This window comes from Pristiophorus japonicus, chromosome 4 (assembly GCF_044704955.1).
Source record: "Pristiophorus japonicus isolate sPriJap1 chromosome 4, sPriJap1.hap1, whole genome shotgun sequence".
NCBI lineage: Eukaryota > Metazoa > Chordata > Chondrichthyes > Pristiophoridae > Pristiophorus > Pristiophorus japonicus.
In genome coordinates this window covers 114,484,651-114,505,139 of record NC_091980.1, presented here as the reverse complement: position 1 = coordinate 114,505,139, position 20,489 = coordinate 114,484,651, and the positions used below count along the sequence as shown (strand labels likewise).

The following is a 20,489-nucleotide window of genomic DNA, read 5'->3' as shown; positions in this document are numbered from 1 at the left end:
GAGGCATGGACCATCAAGTCGCTGGAGAAATACCACCAATGATGCCTCCGCAAGATCCTACAAATCCCCTGAGAGGACAGACGTACCAACATTAGCGTTCTCGACCAGGCCAACATCCCCAGCATTGAAGCACTGACCACACTTGATCAGCTCCGCTGGGCAGGTGACATCATTCGCATGCCAGACACAAGACTCCCAAAGCAAGCGCTCGACTCGGAACACCTTCACGGCAAACGAGCCAAAGGTGGGCAGAGGAAATGTTACAGAGACACCCTCAAAGCCTCCCTGAAAAAGTGCAACATCCCCACTGACACCTGGGAGTCCCTGGGCAAAGATCGTCCTAATTGGAGGAAGTGCATCCGGGAGGGCGTTGAGCACCTCAAGTCTCATCGCCGAGAGCATGCAGAAATCAAGCGCAGGCAGCGGAAAGAGCGTGCGGTAAACCTGTCCCACCCACCCTTTCCCTCAACGACTATCTGTCCCGCCTGTGACAGGGACTGTGGTTCTCGTATTAGACTATTCAGCCACCTAAGGACTCATTTTAAGAATGGAAGCAAGTCTTCCTCGATTCCAAGGGACTGCCTATGATGATGATGAATGTATAAATAACTTCACAAGTTACATTGACAATTAACATGCTACAAAAATTAGTTTCCAAATTAAATTTGTTCAAAGTACAACATAAATACTTAAAATAAATATGTACAATATTCTTACGGTGCTTGGAAAAGAAAGACTCTCCAATCTGCAGTCTTCAATTTAAGAACATTAGGCCGTTTGCTGTAATCAGAAGCCTTTGTTGCTAGTGCATGATGTATACGAATAGCATTTTTCAAATCCACTTCAGACAAATCTCTGTCAAGTTTATATTCATCCTATAAGAGATAGATAAATAGGACAATTATGTTTTAAATTTTGATGGTTAATGAGAAGAAAACGGCCATTGTATAGTATGAAAACAATCACATTCCATTGTATGTTTTAAAGTAGTATCCACTTTTATTTTGCCAAATTTTCTCCCCTACTCTCCTGTCTCATTTCATGCACCACAACAGTTTTTCAATACCTAACCCAACTGGCTATTCATCGGGTTTGAGCCAAGACAGTGTTTGTCATACAGCTATATGACCAAGGAGGAATCATACTCTAGCCTAATCCTATTCTCATCTTCCCACCAGAAATCTGTTTTTTCTCCTTCCTTCGCTCCGGAAGTGTTGAGGCCAATTGTAATGCCCTAAGATTTACTGCAACTGCTTAATATGTGAATTAATTCCAGTGAACAACGTGCATTTCTAATTTAAAGGATGTTGTATCTCATGTATCATTAATTTTTCCAATAAGTATTCTGAAAGGTATAAATTCAACTGATTATCAATAATAATTTCAGCCATGATAGACAAGTTCTGAAGTATAATATGCTGCAAGTGCTACTGGCCATTTTAACCATTTTCCATATTAAATTTTAACCTGGAAGAAACATAACACTTAAATACATATGAAGCTTGGTTAATTTTGTTACGACAAGTTTCAGTGTAAAAGCTAGTGGACAGATACAAAAACATAATTTAAAAGGCTAATGAACTGTTGGTCTTTATCTCAAGAGAACTGGAATACAAAAGGGGTGAAAGTTACGTTGGAAGTTATATGGAAGTATATAAACTTCTGGTTAGACCCCATTTAGAACTTGCGTTCAGTTCTGGGCACCACATCCCATAAAGGATATATTGGTCTTGGAGGGCGTGCACTAGAATAATACCAGGGCTAAAAGAGTTAAATTATGAGGATATAAACTAGGCTTGTATTCTCTCGAGTATAGAAGATTAAAGGTTGATCTAATTGAGGCATTTAAAGATGATTAAAGGATTTGATAGGGTAGACAGAGAGAAACTATTTCCTCTGGTGGGGGAGTCCAGCAAAAGGGGGCATAACCTTACAATTAGAGCTAGTCCATTCAGGATGTGATGTCAGGATGCATGTCTTCGCATCTTGGCCCCAAGTTTCCACACGATAAAAAACGGGTGCCCCTCCGAGCTGGGCGCCCGTTTTTCGCGCCGAAAACGGCGCCGGAAAAAAAACGCGCGATTCTGGAGCGCCCTGCAGCTCCGCGTCTGCTTGGCGCGGCGCCCAGGAGGGCGGAGCCTACCACTCGCGCCGATTTTGTAAGTGGGAGGGGGCGGGTACCATTTAAATTAGTTTTTTTCCTGCCGGCAACCCTGCGCGTGCGCGTTGGAGCGTTCGGGCACGCGCAGTGTGAAGGAAACATTGGCACTTGGCCATTTTTGTAGTTCTTTGTAGCTGTTTAATTTTTGAAAATGTTTTAATAAAAGCACATTGCCATCAGCACATCAGCACTGAGGCTTCTTGCAGCAGTGAGAAGGTGCAGGAAGCCTCAGAAAGTTGAGGCAGTCGTTTCCTGACGGCCTCCCCCCCCTGCCGTCGGGAATGAATGGCTTCCTCCCCCCCCCCCCCCGCGGGAACGAACAGCTGCCTCCCCCCCCCCCCGCGGGAACGAACAGCTGCCTCCCCCCCCCCCCCCCGCGGGAACGAACAGCTGCTTCCTCCCCCCCCCCCCGCGGGAACGAACAGCTGCTTCCTCCCCCCCCCCCCCGCGGGAACGAACGGCTGCCTCCCCCCCCCCCCCCCCCGCGGGAACGAACAGCTGCCTCCCCCCCCCCCCCCCCCGCGGGAACGAACAGCTGCCTCCTCCCCCCCCCCGCGGGAACGAACGGCTGCCTCCCCCCCCCCCCCCCCCCGCGGGAACGAACAGCTGCCTCCCCCCCCCCCCCCCCCGCGGGAACGAATGGCTGCCTCCCCCCCCCCCCCCCCCGCGGGAACGAACAGCTGCCTCCCCCCCCCCCCCCCCCCGCGGGAACGAACAGCTGCCTCCTCCCCCCCCCCCGCGGGAACGAACAGCTGCCTCCTCCTCCCCCCCCCCCGCGGGAACGAACAGCTGCCTCCTCCTCCCCCCCCCCGCGGGAACGAACAGCTGCCTCCCCCCCCCCCCCCCCGCGGGAACGAACAGCTGCCTCCTCCTCCCCCCCCCCGCGGGAACGAACAGCTGCCTCCGCCCCCCCCCCCCCCGCGGGAACGAACAGCTGCCTCCTCCCCCCCCCCCGCGGGAACGAACGGCTGCCTCCTCCTCCCCCCCCCCGCGGGAATGAACAGCTGCCTCCCCCCCCCCCCCCCCCGCGGGAACGAACAGCTGCCTCCCCTCCCCCCCGCCGCGGGAACGAACGGCTGCCTCAACTTGTGAGGCTTCCTGCAGCCTTCTCCCTGCCTGAAGCACTTTCACACAGGTAGGAAGATGGTTTATTTAATCTTTTCTTTGCTTATAAATGTTTATTCAGGTTGGATTTATTTGTATAATATTTGTAGAAGTATAAATAAGGATTTATTGTCGAATTTAATGAGTTCCCTTCCCCCCCACCTCGTTCTGGACGCCTAATTTGTAACCTGCGCCTGATTTTTAAATGTGTAGAACAGGTTTTTTCAGTTCTACAAAAATCTTCACTTGCTCCATTCTACTTTAGTTTGGAGTACGTTTTCACTGTGGAAACTTTGAAATCAGGCGTCAGTGGCCGGACACGCCCCCTTTTGAAGAAAAAATTCTGTTCCAAAGTGAAACTGTTCTAACTGACTAGAACTGCAGAAAAAAAAATGTGGAGAATTGCGATTTCTAAGATAGTCCGTTCTCCACCAGTTGCTCCTAAAAATCAGGCGCAAATCATGGTGGAAACTTGGGCCCAAAGAGTTGTGAAAATCTGGAACTCTTTCCCCCAAAAAGCTGCTGAGGCTAGGCTAATTGAAAATGAGAATGATAGATTATTGTTAAGAAAGGGCATTAAGGGTCGTGGAATCAAGGTGGGTAGATGGAGTTAAGATACAGATCAGCCATGATCTAATTGAATGGCAGAACGGCCTCGAGAGGCTTAATGGCCTACTACTGTTTCTATGTTTCTATCGTCCTACTTTGTTGAATGCATTCCATTTTACATTAAAGATGTTATCCACCCTGATCATTTCCCCAAAATATATTTACTTATAGACATGATTAATTTTGTACGTTATTTTCTCATAAAAGTAAATTAAAAATAGAATAACAGATACATAGGATTGAAATCAATGCTTGATATTACGTACAGCTTAAATTTATTTTGGATTTTCATTCTGTTTTCATTTTTTCCTTTCCCTACCCCTTTGACTCCCTTTGAACCATGACCCATCTCTTTGGCGAACAACTGGTGAGATTTCCCAATGCCAAGAAAAAGACCACCACAGTCTGGCCATAAAGGCAAAGTCGTGCTTCAGTGAGGACACTGATGCAGCACCAGAGGAAGCAGTTGAGCATTTAAAGGAGTATAATAGCCCTGAAGATCGAGAGAGCTGCAGCCTTGTAGGTCATGGCAGAGACCTACACAGCTAACTGTATAAGAACCTATATGGAGGAAGGGGAGGCCTGTACTAGCTCCCTCTCCCTCCATTCCCTGACCTCAGGGCCACAAGGGTCACTACCTTGGGCATATTACCAACTTCCAAATGGGCCCAGGAAGCAGCAGAAGCTGGGGTGGATGGGAAGTAAATGGACAGGGGATCCAGGCATTTGCATGTGGTGGGCAGTGAATGAGGGCAACAGTGTTCCAGGCCGGGATGGTGGGAGGGAAATCCAGATTGGGACACTGAAGCGGCAGTAGGCCTCACCACCAGCTGTTACCTCATTCTCTGCCGCTACCCTGCCCCATTTCATGTTGGATTGTAGAAGAGAGTAAAGAACTCCATGACTAGTATAGACATATAAGGGTAGAGTTTCCGCTTTGGGAAATTGCACCAAAAATGCGCTGGTTATGTTACAGGACAAATTTCTGATAAAATTAATTTGCTTAATCACAAACACAAAGATCTTCCATGAACCAGCACAATCGGGCAGCGTAATAGATGTAATTATTTCTTTTTTTTTCTGACCATTAAAAAGTAATCCTTGATTTACTTAAGAGTGGTAATGTGGTACAGTTTTATTAATATAGCTGGAAATGGTTTTATCACCAAAAATAATCATTTTTAATAATATTCACTGTGAGCCACTAAAAATGGCTATTAAACTACACTGAACCATGTAGTAGTTTCATTAGCATTCACCAGTCAGTTTCCTAGTATAGTAATTATCGTTCCAGATGAAAAACCTTTTAAAATGTGTCTACTTGTGCCTATGCATCTAAGAAAATGAGTGCAATTTGAAGAGCCTTCATTAACCAGCACAATCAGCGGAATTGCGCAATTTTGTCCTGGGGACGTGACCAGTTTTGGGGGCGGGACCTGGTCTGGGCAAATTGAATCTTCAACCAGCATAAAAGATTGTGGAAAATATTGACTAAGTAGTTTTGGGCATAACTCACATTTAAAAATCCCTGATCTTTTGCACTGGTTCAGTCAATTCTGCCCAGATTGCATTGATATTACGAGCATTAACTTGTGGAAATTCTACATTTAACCTTACTTTAACAAAGCAACTTATTACAATTGGCAGTTACACAACTTTACTTGCTGCTAGTAACTTTCAGTTTGGATAACAGATGCCTGCAGGTTTCTATTTTGTATCTGTAATTCTATTATGTGTTATGTGTATATAGACAATTAGATTTTTCAAACATTCACTACCTTTTGCAAGTAAAGAATAGTCCCTTTGAGCACCGCATAAAATTTTTTCCATCCTCTTCTTCCCCTAGGAGCTAAAAGAAAAATGAAATTCTAAGCCATATTTATTAATATGCTCTTCAAGTTACATTGTTACCAATCTTGATGATCTATTCGAAGTGCATCAACAGCACCGATAAATAAATTGGGACGGATTTTGGGCTTTTGGGTTTTTTCGGCGAAAACGGTAGCGATACGTGAAACTTACCGTTTTTGCTGCGCTTCCATTTTTAGGACGAACGTTTTGGTAAGGGGGGCGTTGCACGAGGATTCACGGTGCAAAAATGCGAGTTACGAAAAAATTAGTCAGGGGCTGGGAGCGCCGCGAGAGAGGCCTTGGGAGGGGGAAAAAAATTCCCCAAAACATTCAAAAAACATTTACAAGACACTTATCTATCGAATTGTTGAAAAAAAAATTTTAAAATGAGAACTTTAACTTACTTTTTTTGCAGGTTTTCATACTTACTGCTGATGGCAGGGCTGCACCAACAGGTTTGACCTGTCAGTATTCTGGGCGTGGCGTATGGGTTGGGAGAGAGCCGAAAGTCTGACGGTAACGCAATCGGCGGTGTTGCACGCCGGCGGTACGTCCCATCGCCATCGTAAACAACGAGCAGAGGATCCCGCCCGGGCTTTGCAACCAGGTTTTCGCCGGAGGGTCAAATCGTGGCGAAAACCCGGTCGCAAACTTCTCAAAAATCAGTCCCAAAGAGTCTTTGAATGAACATAAGTACTTATTGTCACTTCTAAAGTCTTGGACTTAGTACATGAGTCCATATGGGTGAATTGAGGCCAGGTAGCACATTTAGATTCCTGGCTTTTACTTGGGCATCTTCACTGTTGAAACTTTTATTTATCCACACATATGCTACATATATACACACATCAGACACCGTATGCCTCTGTGTTCAGTTATTGCATGTATATATTTATTTCTAAAAGACAACAGGCTAAATGTATGGCAGGTGCAACATGGTTAAAATAAGGGACAGAACAGAGAGGGTATGCTTACAAATCCAGCAACTAATTACATCACATTTTAGTAATTTATAGGCAATTGTTTGGGACAATAATTGCTTACCTTGGCAGTCATATTGAGTTACACAGTTACAGTTTAGTATATAGGCACCATAGCACAAGAAGCATCATTTTGGTTATAAAAAAGTGTAATACCTTAAACTCTTTAAAGAATATATATAAAGACAACATTAAACTTTTTGGGCTAAAAATGAGCCAACCTTGCGATCGTTTTTTTGCGATATTTTGCCATTTTCGCAAAAAACTGATCGGTGGGAAGTCCAGAGACATTTTGCGGCAGCGGTTTTTAAGTACCGTTGGGGAGCAGACCTCCACCATGCAAGACTCGAAATATCGCTTTTGCCTAAAATTTGGTAACTCGTATTTAGGACGAAAAATTCCGGCAGGTAAAAAGCTGCATTGCAGCCCTCGGAGCAGCGGTAAGTATGAAGACCTGCAAAAATGGTAAGTTCACATTTTTATTTTAAAATTCTTTTTCAGCGATTCGATAGTTAAGTGTCTTGTGAATGTTTAGTGATTTTTTTATTTTTTGTTTTTTGCAATTTACTTTTTGGTGTTTTCCCCCTCTCTCGCAGCGGTATCGACCTTGGAGTAAAGTTGCAGAAAATTTGCAGTTTGCACCACGGATCCTCGTGCAATGCCGATTTTTAACATTGTGCAAATTGAAGCTTGAATTTTAAGCCTCGTAGCAGTAGCAGAGCGAAAGCAGTATTTTTGGTGAAAAAATATCATTTTTGCCAAAAAACTAATTTTTAGCGTAAGTTTATTATAAAATGATGCATTTGTGTATAGTGATAGAGCTGGTGTGCGTCTTTGTCTGCTTAAATTTATGCTCTAGATACCGATATGCTAAATAGTTATCTTTGATATTGCGAACCCGCTAAGCAATTAAATACATTTCTGATTCTGAGCTCTCCTGCATCATTCTGTAATCCAGCAGCACCATTCTCTAACGGTCTAAGTGGCAATGGCAATTAAAGTAGTGTTAATTCAGTAAATTCGTGATCATCATTGATTCTGATGGAGCACAGCTATTATAGCAATTTTGGTGAGAGTCTCTGGAGTGGTACAAAAGTTCCGTAAATAAGGTTGATGTGTAAAAAATTGCATAAGTCACTCACGTCATAATTTCTGCACCATAATAATGGCATAGTCCATGTACTATGGTCTCAATTTTGCCCAATGCCCTTTTTTTGCGTATTACAAGAGTTACGCCCATTTTATTTGGCTCCGACGACTCCCCCAAAAAACTTGCAAGTTTCCCCGCTCTAATTTTTTTAATTGGCGCCGCGCAGCCTGTCCTTTAGCTTTGGAGGGTGGAGCCTAATGTCTGCGCCGAAAAAACGATGCCCCCCCTTTTTTATGTGACTGCAAGCCCAGTCGAGCTCCCAGTCTGCATTCGGCCATTTTTAAAGAGGTTTGGTGTGAGAACTTTAATTCTCAGTAGAATAATCGGAGCTGCAAGATTCAATGCGGCTCAAGGACCAAGAATTTCTCACAGGACGAAGTGGAGGCACTAGTTACGTAATTGAGGCCAGATGACATGAGCTGGACACCATCAGAGGTCACATAAAAGTTTCACCAAAAGAAATGAAGAAACGCTGGAATCAATTTGCAGAAAATTACTGTGCAACCACCCCGAGGTCTGGAGGCCAGTGCAAAAAGAAGTGGCAGGAACTTGGACAAGTAGTTAGTGTAAGTAATATTTCCATTTATTCACTGGAATTGCAATTATAAATGTGACCATCTGTATGTCTCACACAGCAGTAAGACACCCTCTCTAAAAAGTTATATTTTCATCTTTGCAGAGGAAGGTGGCACACAACAAAAGGGAAAGAACTCGAACAGGACGCCCGGCAAATCTGCATCCACTGACACACTTGGAAGACAGGGTCGCTGCTTTGATCGGTCCTGCCTGGAGAAAAGCAACCACCACTGCACAAGCTGGGCTCGCACTCGAGGGAGAGGGTAAGTCCTGCAAATTCCACATTCTGGCTTTGCTAAAAGTCAAGACCTACGTAGGCTAGCCATGTTTCGGTTCATGGGGATGTCTCCGCCAGCTATGCTTCGGTTGATGCAATGTGCTATCATTCACCATGGTCCTTCAAATCAGCCTGCTGCCTGCGCTGTGTGAACCTACTCATGCTACCCTGCCCTCTCCTCTGCTGCTAACCATTTGACTGTTCTGTTATATTTTGCAGAACTTGAGGCCAATCCTGACGAGGCTGAAGCCGATGCAGAAGATTCAGACGTGGACGAGCCTGAAGAGGAGAACATCTTCCAATCCCACCTTCCAGACCAAGGGCATGGGGGTGAGGGGGAGAGGGAGGGGCAGGAGTAGGGGGAGGATGAAGCCCCCACTTTTGTACTCACTCTGGAGGAGGTGCAGGTGCTGCCCATTGAGGTGCCAGCCCCTTTCCTGAGTGGTACGAGTGTTGGGACATTCCATTGTTTCTCACAGTCTGAGGCAGGGGGTTCCAGTGGGGTGAAGCAAGGCACACCCAGGGTTCCACCGTACGAGGCTGCAGGTCCCAGTGGGATGCAACGAGCTACTCTCAGGGCCCCACCATCCGAGGTTGCGAGTCCCAGTGGGATGCAGCGAGCGACACCCAGGGCCCCACCGTCCGAGGCTGCGGGTCCCAGTGGGAGCTCGACAGCACTCTCCTGAGGTGCAGTATCAAACAGATGTAGTTCAGATGATGGCAATGAGTGCGGAGAGCATTGACCTTACGCGATCACACCTGGACATCATCAGTGGGGTCGGTGATGAGGTATTGGGACTGTTGGGAGAAGTAACAACACTCTCGCGAGAAATGGGAACACTGTCCGGACACATGAGGGAGGGAATGTTGCAGGTAGTTGAGACACTGTTGGTGAACATGAGGGGAGGAATGTTGCAGGTAGTTGAGACACTGTCAGGGCACGAGGGAGGTAATATCGGAGTTAACTGCTGCAATAAGGGAACACGCCCAGACCCCGTGGCCATTGACAGAATCAACTGCCACTCCCAGTCCAATTCCCAGACCAGCCTCTGAAGAGGCCCAAGCCGGGACTTCCACATTACCGCCTGCCCACACTACCCATCAATAAGTGTGCATTACCCGAGATGCTCGAAAGAATAAGCTTGGTACAACCCGAGAAACGCTGCACCACCGCCTGCGGGCAGGGGTGAAGTCACCAAGACCAAGTGCAGCGGGCAGTCTTAGAATAAGGTGAAGGAGAGATGGGTGCAGCCTTTCTTTGCTGATGTCCTTGTTGTTGTTGTTACTGTTGTAACTGTTCTCAAGTTAAAAGTTTTTTGTAAGTGAGGTAAATTTACAAGTTTAAAAGATTGTAAGTGATCTTAAAGTTTGTAAGTAATCCTAACTGAAAACTTTAAAGTTTGATACAAGAATATTTTTATTAAAGTTAAGTACAAACAAGTGTTACATTTTTGAATAAGATATATTTTAAATTATAACTGAATCATTTCCATTATTTGTTCCATTATTAACGCAACTTTTTGAACTAAAGAAGAATCATTTCCATTATTTGTTCCATTATTAACGCAACTTTTTGAACTAAAGAAGAATCATTTCCATTATTTGTTCCATTAACACAATACAACATTACAGACCAGGTCCAAGCAGTAAACATTGTCCATTTAGAATAGTTCCGCTGAGCCTTCAGGCAGCAAAGCATTCACGGATGAGCTGGTGGTGCAAGGCTCGAGCAATCGTTAAAGAGGCACAACGGCCCGACCTCTTCCGCCGTCGTGCTCCGGTTCAGATAGTTGCATGGCTTCCTCCTCCTCCTCGTCATCTGCATCTTCCTCCTTGTCATCAGCCACTCTCACTGCAGGTGGGTCTTCTACTACCAGCTGCTGCTGCCTCATGATGGCTAAGTTATGCAGCATGCAGCATACACCAGTGAACTGACCGACAATCTCAGGGGAGTACAGCAAGTAGAAGGTCCAGGCATCGGAAACACTGCTTCAAGATGCCAATGGTCCTCTCTATTATGCTCCGCATCGCAATCTGGGTTACGTGTAGGGGCATCATGAGCCAGGTAGCGAGGCTATACCCTATGTCTCCCAGCAGCCAGCTCGGCCCCTCTGGCTGCAGCTGAAACATGGCATCTCGCGTAGGATGAACGCATCATGGGTGCTCCCAGGGTATCTCGCACCAACTGACATGTTGCGCTGCATGTTGTCACACACGAGCTGCACATTCACGGAGTGGAAGCCTTTTCTGTTCCTGTATATCTCGGAATCCTCCAAAGGTGCTCGCAAGACGATGTGGGTACAATCAATGCAGCCCTGTACCTTGAGGAAACCAGCAATCCTGGAGAAGCCCACAGCCCTGTCACGCATTGCCTGGGCTGTTACGGAGAACTTTATGCAGTCATTCCTCTGGGCATATAGTGCAGCAGTCACCTGCCGAATGCAGATATGTGTTGCATGTTGAGAAATGGCGCACACAACCCCAGTTGTGGCCTGGAATGATCCAGATGCATAAAATGAAAGTGCAGCTGTAACCTTCACTTCAACTGGCAAAGCAGTCCTCCTGACGCTTCTAGGTTGCAGGTCTGCTTTTACTAACTCACAGATCTCGGTTACAACTTCTTTGTGGAAATGCAGCCTTTTCACACAGTCTGCATCACTCAGGTATAGGTATGAACACCTGTCTCGATATATATGATATGGGGAAGGATTCCTGCCAATCATCCTACGTGCACTGAGGTTCCTCATGCGATGATGTCTAATCAATCGTCTCCTCCACAGCCCCATCATGCAGAAGGCTTGCACAAGGTATAGCATTGTCAATATTGCCCCCATAATTAAATTGTAGCTTTGCAAGAAGCTCAAAACAGCAGGACAAAGGACTTAAACCTTCTTTCGTCTCTCTCTCTTCCCAAGGTTGAAGCTCTAGTATGGACCGCACCCTGGTCTGCGCATGCACAATAAGCTTGCTTAGAACGGGAAACTAGGCATTGAATGAAGACATTTTGGGACAACAAAGTCTAATTGCAATTATTTAATTCTTGAATGTTTTCAAAGTACCACCCCAGCACCGACCGAACGTCTCCTCACCACGCTCGAGGGTCGGCCGGCAGAATCGCTCCCTCGCCCAAACACAGGAGCTCAGCGTCCACCACTGCACCAGCCCCATCCCCCGTCCCCGGGGTTTCTTTTGAAGCTGCTATATGTATAAGGGTTCTCATCCCTTCAGTTCGGCTTCCACCCTATCTCCACCCCCTCCCCCGCAGCCCCCACTTCCCTCCCCACTGCCCCCGGGCTTCTTTTGAAACTGCTGTATGTATAAGGGTTCTCATCCCTTCAGTTCAGCTTCCACCACCCCACCCCACCAGGCTTCTTGTGAAGCTGAGCCCTGAGCCCCTGTGTCTGGGCGAGGGAGCGTTTCTGCTGGCCGATGCTCCGACCCTCGTGAGGAGACCTTCCGTGGTGACGTGGTACTTTGAAAAAAATCAAAAATTCAAAAATTGCATTAGACTTCCATTATCTCCCTTTTCACTTGGAAAAAATTAAGGGCTTCATGACGCATATTCTTTGTCTTCTTGACTCCCTCCAAAATTTTGCATAAAAACAATTATGTCTTTCTGCGCTGATTTTTTAATGTGCGCGGTTTTTTCTTAAGTGCCCAGAAGGTTTTTTGGGAGGGGTCACATACGCCGTCCTCGGAGAAATGTAAGTTGGCCAAATTTGCTTAAATCTTAAAAACTGGCACAGACATCACGTTATGCCCCCTATTACCCCAAAAAATACTAACGTAAAAAAATTGTAACTAACTGAGTTACGTTAGTGCAGAAACTTTGGGGAAACTTGGATATTTTAATTTACGCCAAAAAAAGCAGCGCACGTCAAAAAAACAGCGCAGATAACTGCGGAAAATTGAGCCCTGTATCGCAGGTTTTCAGCAAACACCAGCCCATTAATTTAATGTTAATAGAAACATAGAAATATAGAAAATAGGTGCAGGAGTAGGCCATTCCGACCTTCGAGCCTGCACCACCATTCAATAAGATCATGATTGATCATTCCCTCAGTTCCCCTTTCCTGCTTTCTCTCCATACCCCTTGATCCCTTTAGCCGTAAGGGCCATATCTAATTCCCTTATGAATATATCCAATGAACTGGCATCAACAACTCTCTGCGGTAGGGAATTGCACAGGTTAACAACTCTCTGAGTGAAGAAGTTTCTCCTCATTTCTGTCCTAAATGGCCTATCCCTTGTCCTAAGAGTGTGTCCCCTGGTTCTCGACTTCCCCATTATCGGGAACATTCTTCCCGCATCTAACCTGTCCAGTCCCGTCAGAATCTTCTAAGTTCCTATGAGATTCCCTCTCATCCTTCTAAACTCCAGTGTATAAAGGCCCAGTTGATCCAGTCTCTCCTCATATGTCAGTCCTGCCATCCCGGGAATCAGTCTGGTGAAACTTCGCTGCACTCCCTCAATACAAAGAACGTCCTTCCTCAGATTAGGAGACCAAAACTGAACACAATATTCCAGGTGAGGCCTCACCAAGGCCCTGTACAACTGCAGTAAGACCTCCCTGCTCCTATACTCAAATCCTCTAGCTGTGAAGGCCAACATACCATTTGCCTTCTTCACCACCTGCTGTACCGGCATGCCAACTTTCAATGACTGATGAACCATGACACCCAGGTCTCGTTGTACCTCCCCCTTTCCTAATCTGCCGCCATTCAGATAATATTCTGCCTTCGTTGTTTTTGCCCCCAAAGTGGATAACCACACATTTATCCACATTATACTGCATCTGCCATGCATTTGCCCACTCACCTAACCTGTCCAAGTCACCCTGCAGCCTCTTAGCGTCCTCCTCACAACTCACACTGCCACCCAGTTTAGTGTCATCCGCAAACTTGGAGCTATTACACTCAATTCCTTCACCTAAATCATTAATGTATATTGTAAAGAGCTGGGATCCCAGCACTGAGCCCTGCGGCACTCCACTAGTCACTGCCTGCCATTCTGAAAAGGACCCATTTATCCTGACTCTCTGCTTCCTGTCTGCCAACCAGTTCTCTATTCACGTCAGTACATTACCCTCAATACCAAGTGCTTTGATTTTGCACAACAATCTCTTGTGTGGGACCTTGCCAAAAGCCTTTTGAAAGTCCAAATACACCACATCCACTGGTTCTCCCTTGTCCACTCTACTAGTTACATCCTCAAAAAATTCCAGAAAATTTGTCAAGCATGATTTCCCTTTCATAAATCCATGCTGACTTGGACCGATCCTGTCACTGCTTTCCAAATGCGCTGCTATTTCATCTTTAATAATTGATTCCAACATTTTCCCCACTACTGATGTCAGGCTAACCGGTCTATAATTACCGTTTTCTCTCTCCTTCCTTTTTTAAACAGTGGTGTTACATTGGCTACCATCCAGTCCATAGGAACTGATCCAGAGTCAATAGACTGTTGGAAAATGATCACCAATGTGTCCACTATTTCTATGGCCACTTCCTTAAATACTCTGGGATGCAGGCTATCAGGCCCTGGGGATTTATCGGCCTTCAATCCCATCAATTTCCCTAACAAAAATTCCGTCCTAATAAGGATATCCTTCAGTTCCTCCTTCTTACTAGACCCTTGGTCCCCTAATATTTCTGGAAGGTTATTTGTGACTTCCTTCGTGAAAACAGAACAAAAGTATTTGTTTAACTGGTCCGCCATTTCTTTGTTCCCCATTATAAATTCACCTGAATCTGACTGCAAGGGACCTTCGTTTGTTTTCACTAATCTTTTTCTCTTCACATATCTATAGAAGCTTTTGCAGTCAGTTTTTATGTTCCCGGCAAGCTTCCTCTCATACTCTATTTTCCCCCTCCTAATTAAACCCTTTGTCCTCCTCTGCTGTATTACAAAATTCTCCCAGTCCTCAGGTTTGCTGCTTTTTCTGGACAATTTATACGCCTCTTCCTTGAATTTAACACTATCCTTAATTTCCCTTGTTAGCCACGGTTTAGCCATCTTCCCTGTTTTATTTTTACTCCAGACAGGGATGTACAATTGTTGACGTTCATCCATGTGATCTTTAAATGTTTGCCATTGCCTATCCACCGTCAACCCTTTAAGTATCACTCACCAGTCTATTCTAGCTAATTCACGTCTCATACCATCGAAGTTACCTTTCCCCAAGTTCAGGACCCTAGTCTCTGACTTAATTGTGTCACTCTCCATCTTAATAAAGAATTCTACCATATTATGGTCACTCTTCCCAAGGGGTCTCGCAGAAGATTGTTGGTTAGTCCTTTCTCATTACACATCACCCAGTCTAGGATTGCCAGCCCTCGAGTTGGTTTTGCGACATATTGGTCTAGAAAACCATCCCTAATACACTCCAGGAAATCCTCCTCCACTGCATTGCTACCAGTTTGGTTAGCCCAATCAATATGTAGATTAAAGTCACTCATGATAACTGCTGCACCTTTATTGCACGTATTCCTAATTTCTTGTTTGATGCTGTCCCGATCCTCATTACTACTGTTTGGTGGTCTGTACACAACTCCCACTACCGTTTTCTGCCCTTTGGTATTCTGTAGCTCCATCCATACAGGTTCCACATCATCCAAGCTAATGTCCTTCCTTACTATTGCATTAATTTCCTCTTTAACCAGCAATGCCACTCCACCTCCTTTTCCTTTCTGTCTATCCCTCATAAATATTGAATACCCTTGGATGTTGAGTTCCCAGCCTTGGTCACCCTGGAGCCATGTCTCCGTGATGCCAATTACATCATATCTGTTAACTGCTATCTGCGTAGTTAGTTCGTCCACCTTATCAGCTACCTCAGTAATTTGTGTCCCATTACTATCTCAGTATTGTATGTTCCATTTCTGTTTAATGTTAAGAAAGTACTAATTGTATTATTCTAAGTATGAATAAAGAAACGTTAGTTCATAATCTTATAATCTGACTTCCTCTTTGATGACTTTGAGAAAGAGAGATTAACTCAGTAGCTTATACTTATTCTAATAAAGGGATGGTAGTTTAAACATTAATATAATCTGGACCGGTTGATGCATGATGGTTCATTGAGCCAAATTCAGGCATCCGCATAATGGGCAAATGGACATTGGATCCAAAGCTTTGACTATCTGTGTGATGCTTAATCTGTTGCATTTATCAACATTTCCCTTCAATTGGGGCATATAATTTACAGAATAAATCACTTTATCACCTGTTAAAATGTTCTAAATATACTTTACACATGTAGGAAGTATCATGCATGAGTGGGGAGCTGCTGACCTCACCAGATTCAGCAAGGTCAGCTCATTTAATATCATGTGCTCCTTGCATGTTTTCTACAAGCATGAGGAGATCAATCACTGATAATTAAACATATGCTGCTCTTTTAACATATTGCTGTTTGTTCTGCTGCAATGGTGGAATCTTGCCAAGGGGCATAATTTCATCCTTTGATGAAGAGACTTTGGATGTTCTTGTGGAGATGTGACTGAGGAGGGTTGCAATAGTTGGTGCTGAGGGGAATACTCCTCTGTGACTAAATGTGCAGAATGCATGACATGAGTTACTTAGAGAGTGAATGGTATTTCCCAAATCTATAACTTGTGGAACAAATGAGGAAGAAATTCTCTAGCGTAAGGAAGGTAAAGTTGCCAACTCGTGGTAAATTTCTGCCGATAGTAGGCATGTCGCATAATATGGTGCAACATCTATAGTGGTGTTTGTGCAACGCTGATGTTTGTGCAATCAAGATGTATTGGGAAAACTGCCATTACTGAGACCTCTGGCAGATTTTCATTTCTGGCTTGGTGATTCTAGTGGACAGCTTGAGAGAACCTAGATGAGGCTTCGCACTCCTATGTGGTGGCTAAGGGTCTGCTGCCATACAGGTTGCTGGTCATCTGCAAGAGTATAGTTGCCAGCAGCTACAAGGCCATCTCAAAGAGATACAATACTATAGCCATGTCAAACAGCTCCTATTAAGGAGTAGCAGGAATTATGCATTGATGGACAGAACAGTGTCACATAAAAATCCAATGGTCATGTGATAGATATTGTCTGGAAGTCGTCCTCTAGTTACTAACTCACTGACCAGTGGAAACAGTTTTTCTCTATTGGCTTATCGAAATGTATCATAATTTTGAGCACTTTTATCAAATCTTGTCTTAAACTTCTCTGTCCTAGTGAATAGAGCAGCAGTTTCTCTCGTCTCTTCTGAAAAGCAAAGCCTCTTATCCTTGGTATTGGCCCAGATTTTGCATTAAAAATAACCATGATGCTAACAGTGCTCACCATTATTATGGAGTAAATAGGTCTGCAACTTCTAGAGTCTGTACATGCACAGTTAAATGCGGAATCCAGAAGTTGCTCCTCCACAAGCTGCGCTCCACTGGGTACATTGCCAACAGACTCGGCATTGAAATCTATATAAGTGCATGATTTGCTGTATTTACCCATTAGTTAGCCACTAAACACACCAGAAAAAGTTAGGGCTGGTGCATTCAGGTGTAAGTGAATTTTTAACAGTGTGATAAGTCTTAATTTCAGCCAAACAACTTCACTGCCACTTTAATTTTACAAATGTGGAGTCTCCTTCCTTCACAATTTAATTATTGTGGGAGATTATTTTAAAATTTGGTTTTAAACTTTTTCTTTCAGTCTCTTATCTATCTCTCTCTTAATCCCATCTGTCTTTCCCTTTATTTTGTTTTCTGTAATTGATTTTACAATGAATATGGCAGGGGGATGGGAACCTCTAGAGGGAGACAGAGGGAATTAGAATGGGGGCAGAAGCAAAAGATAGAAAGAAGAAAAATAAAAGCGGAGGGCAGAGAAACCCAAGGCAAAAATCAAAAAGGGCCACATTACAGCAAAATTCGAAAGGGGCAAAGTGTGTTAAAAAGACAAGCCTGAAGGCTCTGTGCCTCAATGCAAGGAGTATTCGTAATAAGGTGGACAAATTAACTGCGCAGGTAGCAATTAACGAATATGATATAATTGGCATCACAGAGACATGGCTCCAGGGCTGGGAACTCAACATCCAGGGATATTCAACATTCAGGAAGGATAGACAGAAAGGAAAAGGAGGTGGGGTAGCGTTGCTGGTTAAAGAGGAAATTAGCACAATAGTAAGGAAGGACGTTAGCTTGGATGATGTGGAATCTATATGAGTAGAACTGCAGAATACCAAAGGGCAGAAAACGCTAGTGGGAGTTGTGTACAGACCACCAAACAGTAGTAGTGAGGTTGGGGACAACATCAAACAAGAAATTAGGGATGCGTCAACAAAGGTACAGCAGTTATCAGGAGCGACATTAATCTACACACAGATTGGGCGAACCAAACTGGTAGCAATACGGTGGAGAAGGATTTCCTGGAATGTATTAGGGAAGGTTTTCTCGACCAATATGTCGAGGAACCAATTGGAGGGCTGGCCATCCGAGACTGGGTGATGTGTAATGAGAAAGGACTAATTAGCAAACTTGTTGTGCGAGGCCCCTTGGGGAAGAGTGACCATAATATGGTAGAATTCCTTATTAAGATGGAGAGTGACACAGTTAATTCAGAGACTAGGGTCCTGAACTTAAGGAAAGGTAACTTCGATGGTATGAGACATGAATTGGCTAGAATAGACTGGTGAATGATACTTAAAGGGTTGACGGTGGATAGGCAATGGCAAACATTTAAAGATCACATGGATGAACTTCAACAATTGTACATCCCTTTCTGGAGTAAAAATAAAACGAGGAAGGTGGCTCAACCGTGGCTAACAACGGAAATTAAGGATAGTGTTAAATCCAAGGAAGAGGCATATAAATTGTCCAGAAAAAGCAGCAAATCTGAGGACTGGGAGAAATTTAGAATTCAGCAGAGGAGGACAAAGGGTTTAATTAGGAGGGGGGAAATAGAGTATGAGAAGAAGCTTGCTGGGAACATAAAAACTGACTGCAAAAGCTTTTATAGATATGTGAAGAGAAAAATATTAGTGAAGACAAACGTAGGTCCCTTGCAGTCAGAATCAGGTGAATTTATAATGGGGAACAAAGAAATGGCAGACCATTTGAACAAATACTTTGGTTCTGTCTTCACGAAGGAAGACACAAATAACCTTCCGGAAATACTAGGGACTGAGGATCTAGTGAGAAGGAGGAACTGAAGGAAATCCTTTATTAGTCGGGAAATTGTGTTAGGGAAATTGATGGGATTGACGGCCGATAAATCCCCGGGGCCTGATAGTCTGCATCCCAGAGTATTTAAGGACGTGGCCCTAGAAATAGTGGATGCATTGGTGATCATTTTCTAGCAGTCTATTGATTCAGGATCAGTACCTATGGAATGGAGGGTAGCTAATGTAACACCACTTTTTAAAAAAGGAGGGAGAGAGAAAACGAGTAATTATAGCCTGACACCAGTAGTGGGGGAAATGTTGGAATCAATTATTAAAGATGAAATAGCAGCGCATTTGGAAAGTAGTGACAGGATCTGTCCAAGTTAGCATGGATTTATGAAAGGGAAATCATGCTTGACAAATCTTCTAGAATTTTTTGAGGATGTAACGAGTAGAGTGGACAAGGGAGAACCAATGGATGTGGTGTATTTGGACTTTCAAAAGGCTTTTGACAAGGTCCCACACAAAATTAAAGCACATGGTATTGAGGATAATGTACTGATGTGGATAGAGAACTTGTTGGCAAACAGGAAGCAGAGAGTCAGGATAAACGGGTCCTTTTCAGAATGGCAGGCAGTGACTAGTGGGGTGCCACAGGGCTCAGTGCTGGGACCACAGCTATTTACAATATACATCAATGATTTAGATGAAGGAATTGAGAGTAATATCTCCATGTTTGCAGATGACACTAAACTGGGTGACGGTGTGAGCTGTGAAGAGTATGCTAAGAGGCTGCAGGGTGACTTGGACAGGTTAGGTGAGTGGGCAAATGCATGGCAGATGCAGTATAATGTGGATAAATGTGAGGTTATCCACTTTGGGGGCAAAAACAACGAACGCAGAATATTATCTGAATGGCGGCAGATTAGGAAAAGGGGAGGGCAACGGGATCTGGGTGTCATGGCACATCAGTCATTGAAAGTTGGCATGCAGGTACAGCAGACGGTGAAGAAGGAAAATGGCATGTTGGCCTTCATAGCTATGTGATTTGAGTATCGGAGCAGAGAGGTCTTACTGCAGTTGTACAGGGCCTTAGTGAGGCCTCACCTGGAATATTGTGTTCAGTTTTGGTCTCCTAGTCTGAGGAAGGACGTTCTTGCTATTGAGGGAGTACAGCGAAGTTTCACCAGACTGATCCCCAGGATGGCAGGACTGACATATGAGGAGAGCCTGTATTCACTGGAGTTTATGAGAGGGGACCTCATAGAAACATATAAAATTCTGACGGGACTGGACAGGTTAGATGCAGGAAGAATATTCCCGATGTTGGGGAAGTCCAGAACCAGGGGACACAGTGTAAGGATAAGGGATAAGCCATTTAGGACTGAGATGAGGAGAAACTTCTTCACTCAGAGAGTTGTTGACATGTGGAATTCTCTACCGCAGAGAGTTGTTGATGCCAGTTCGTTGGATATATTCAAGAGGGAGTTAGATATGGCCCTTATGGCTAAAGGGATCAAGGGGTATGGAGAGAAAGCAGGAAAGGGGTACTGAGGTGAATGATCAGCCATGATCTTATTGAATGGTGGTGCAGGCTCGAAGAGCCGAATGGCTTACTCCTGCACCTATTTTCTATGTTTCTATTTTTCTATGAATTAAAT

General features: G+C 44.5%; 1 protein-coding gene across 13 annotated transcripts in view; it reads right to left on the bottom strand.

The window, feature by feature from the left end:
* LOC139263036 (PH and SEC7 domain-containing protein 2-like) overlaps positions 1-20,489 on the bottom strand; it is a 420,621-nt gene that overhangs the window by 55,147 nt on the left and 344,985 nt on the right. For all 13 annotated transcript variants that reach the window (XM_070878509.1, XM_070878513.1, XM_070878508.1 and 10 more), the window contains 2 exons: positions 5,653-5,723; positions 718-875 (listed from right to left, as the gene is read on the bottom strand). In XM_070878509.1, the coding sequence (XP_070734610.1) occupies positions 718-875; positions 5,653-5,723 (229 nt within the window). The remainder of the gene's footprint in view (positions 1-717; positions 876-5,652; positions 5,724-20,489) is intronic.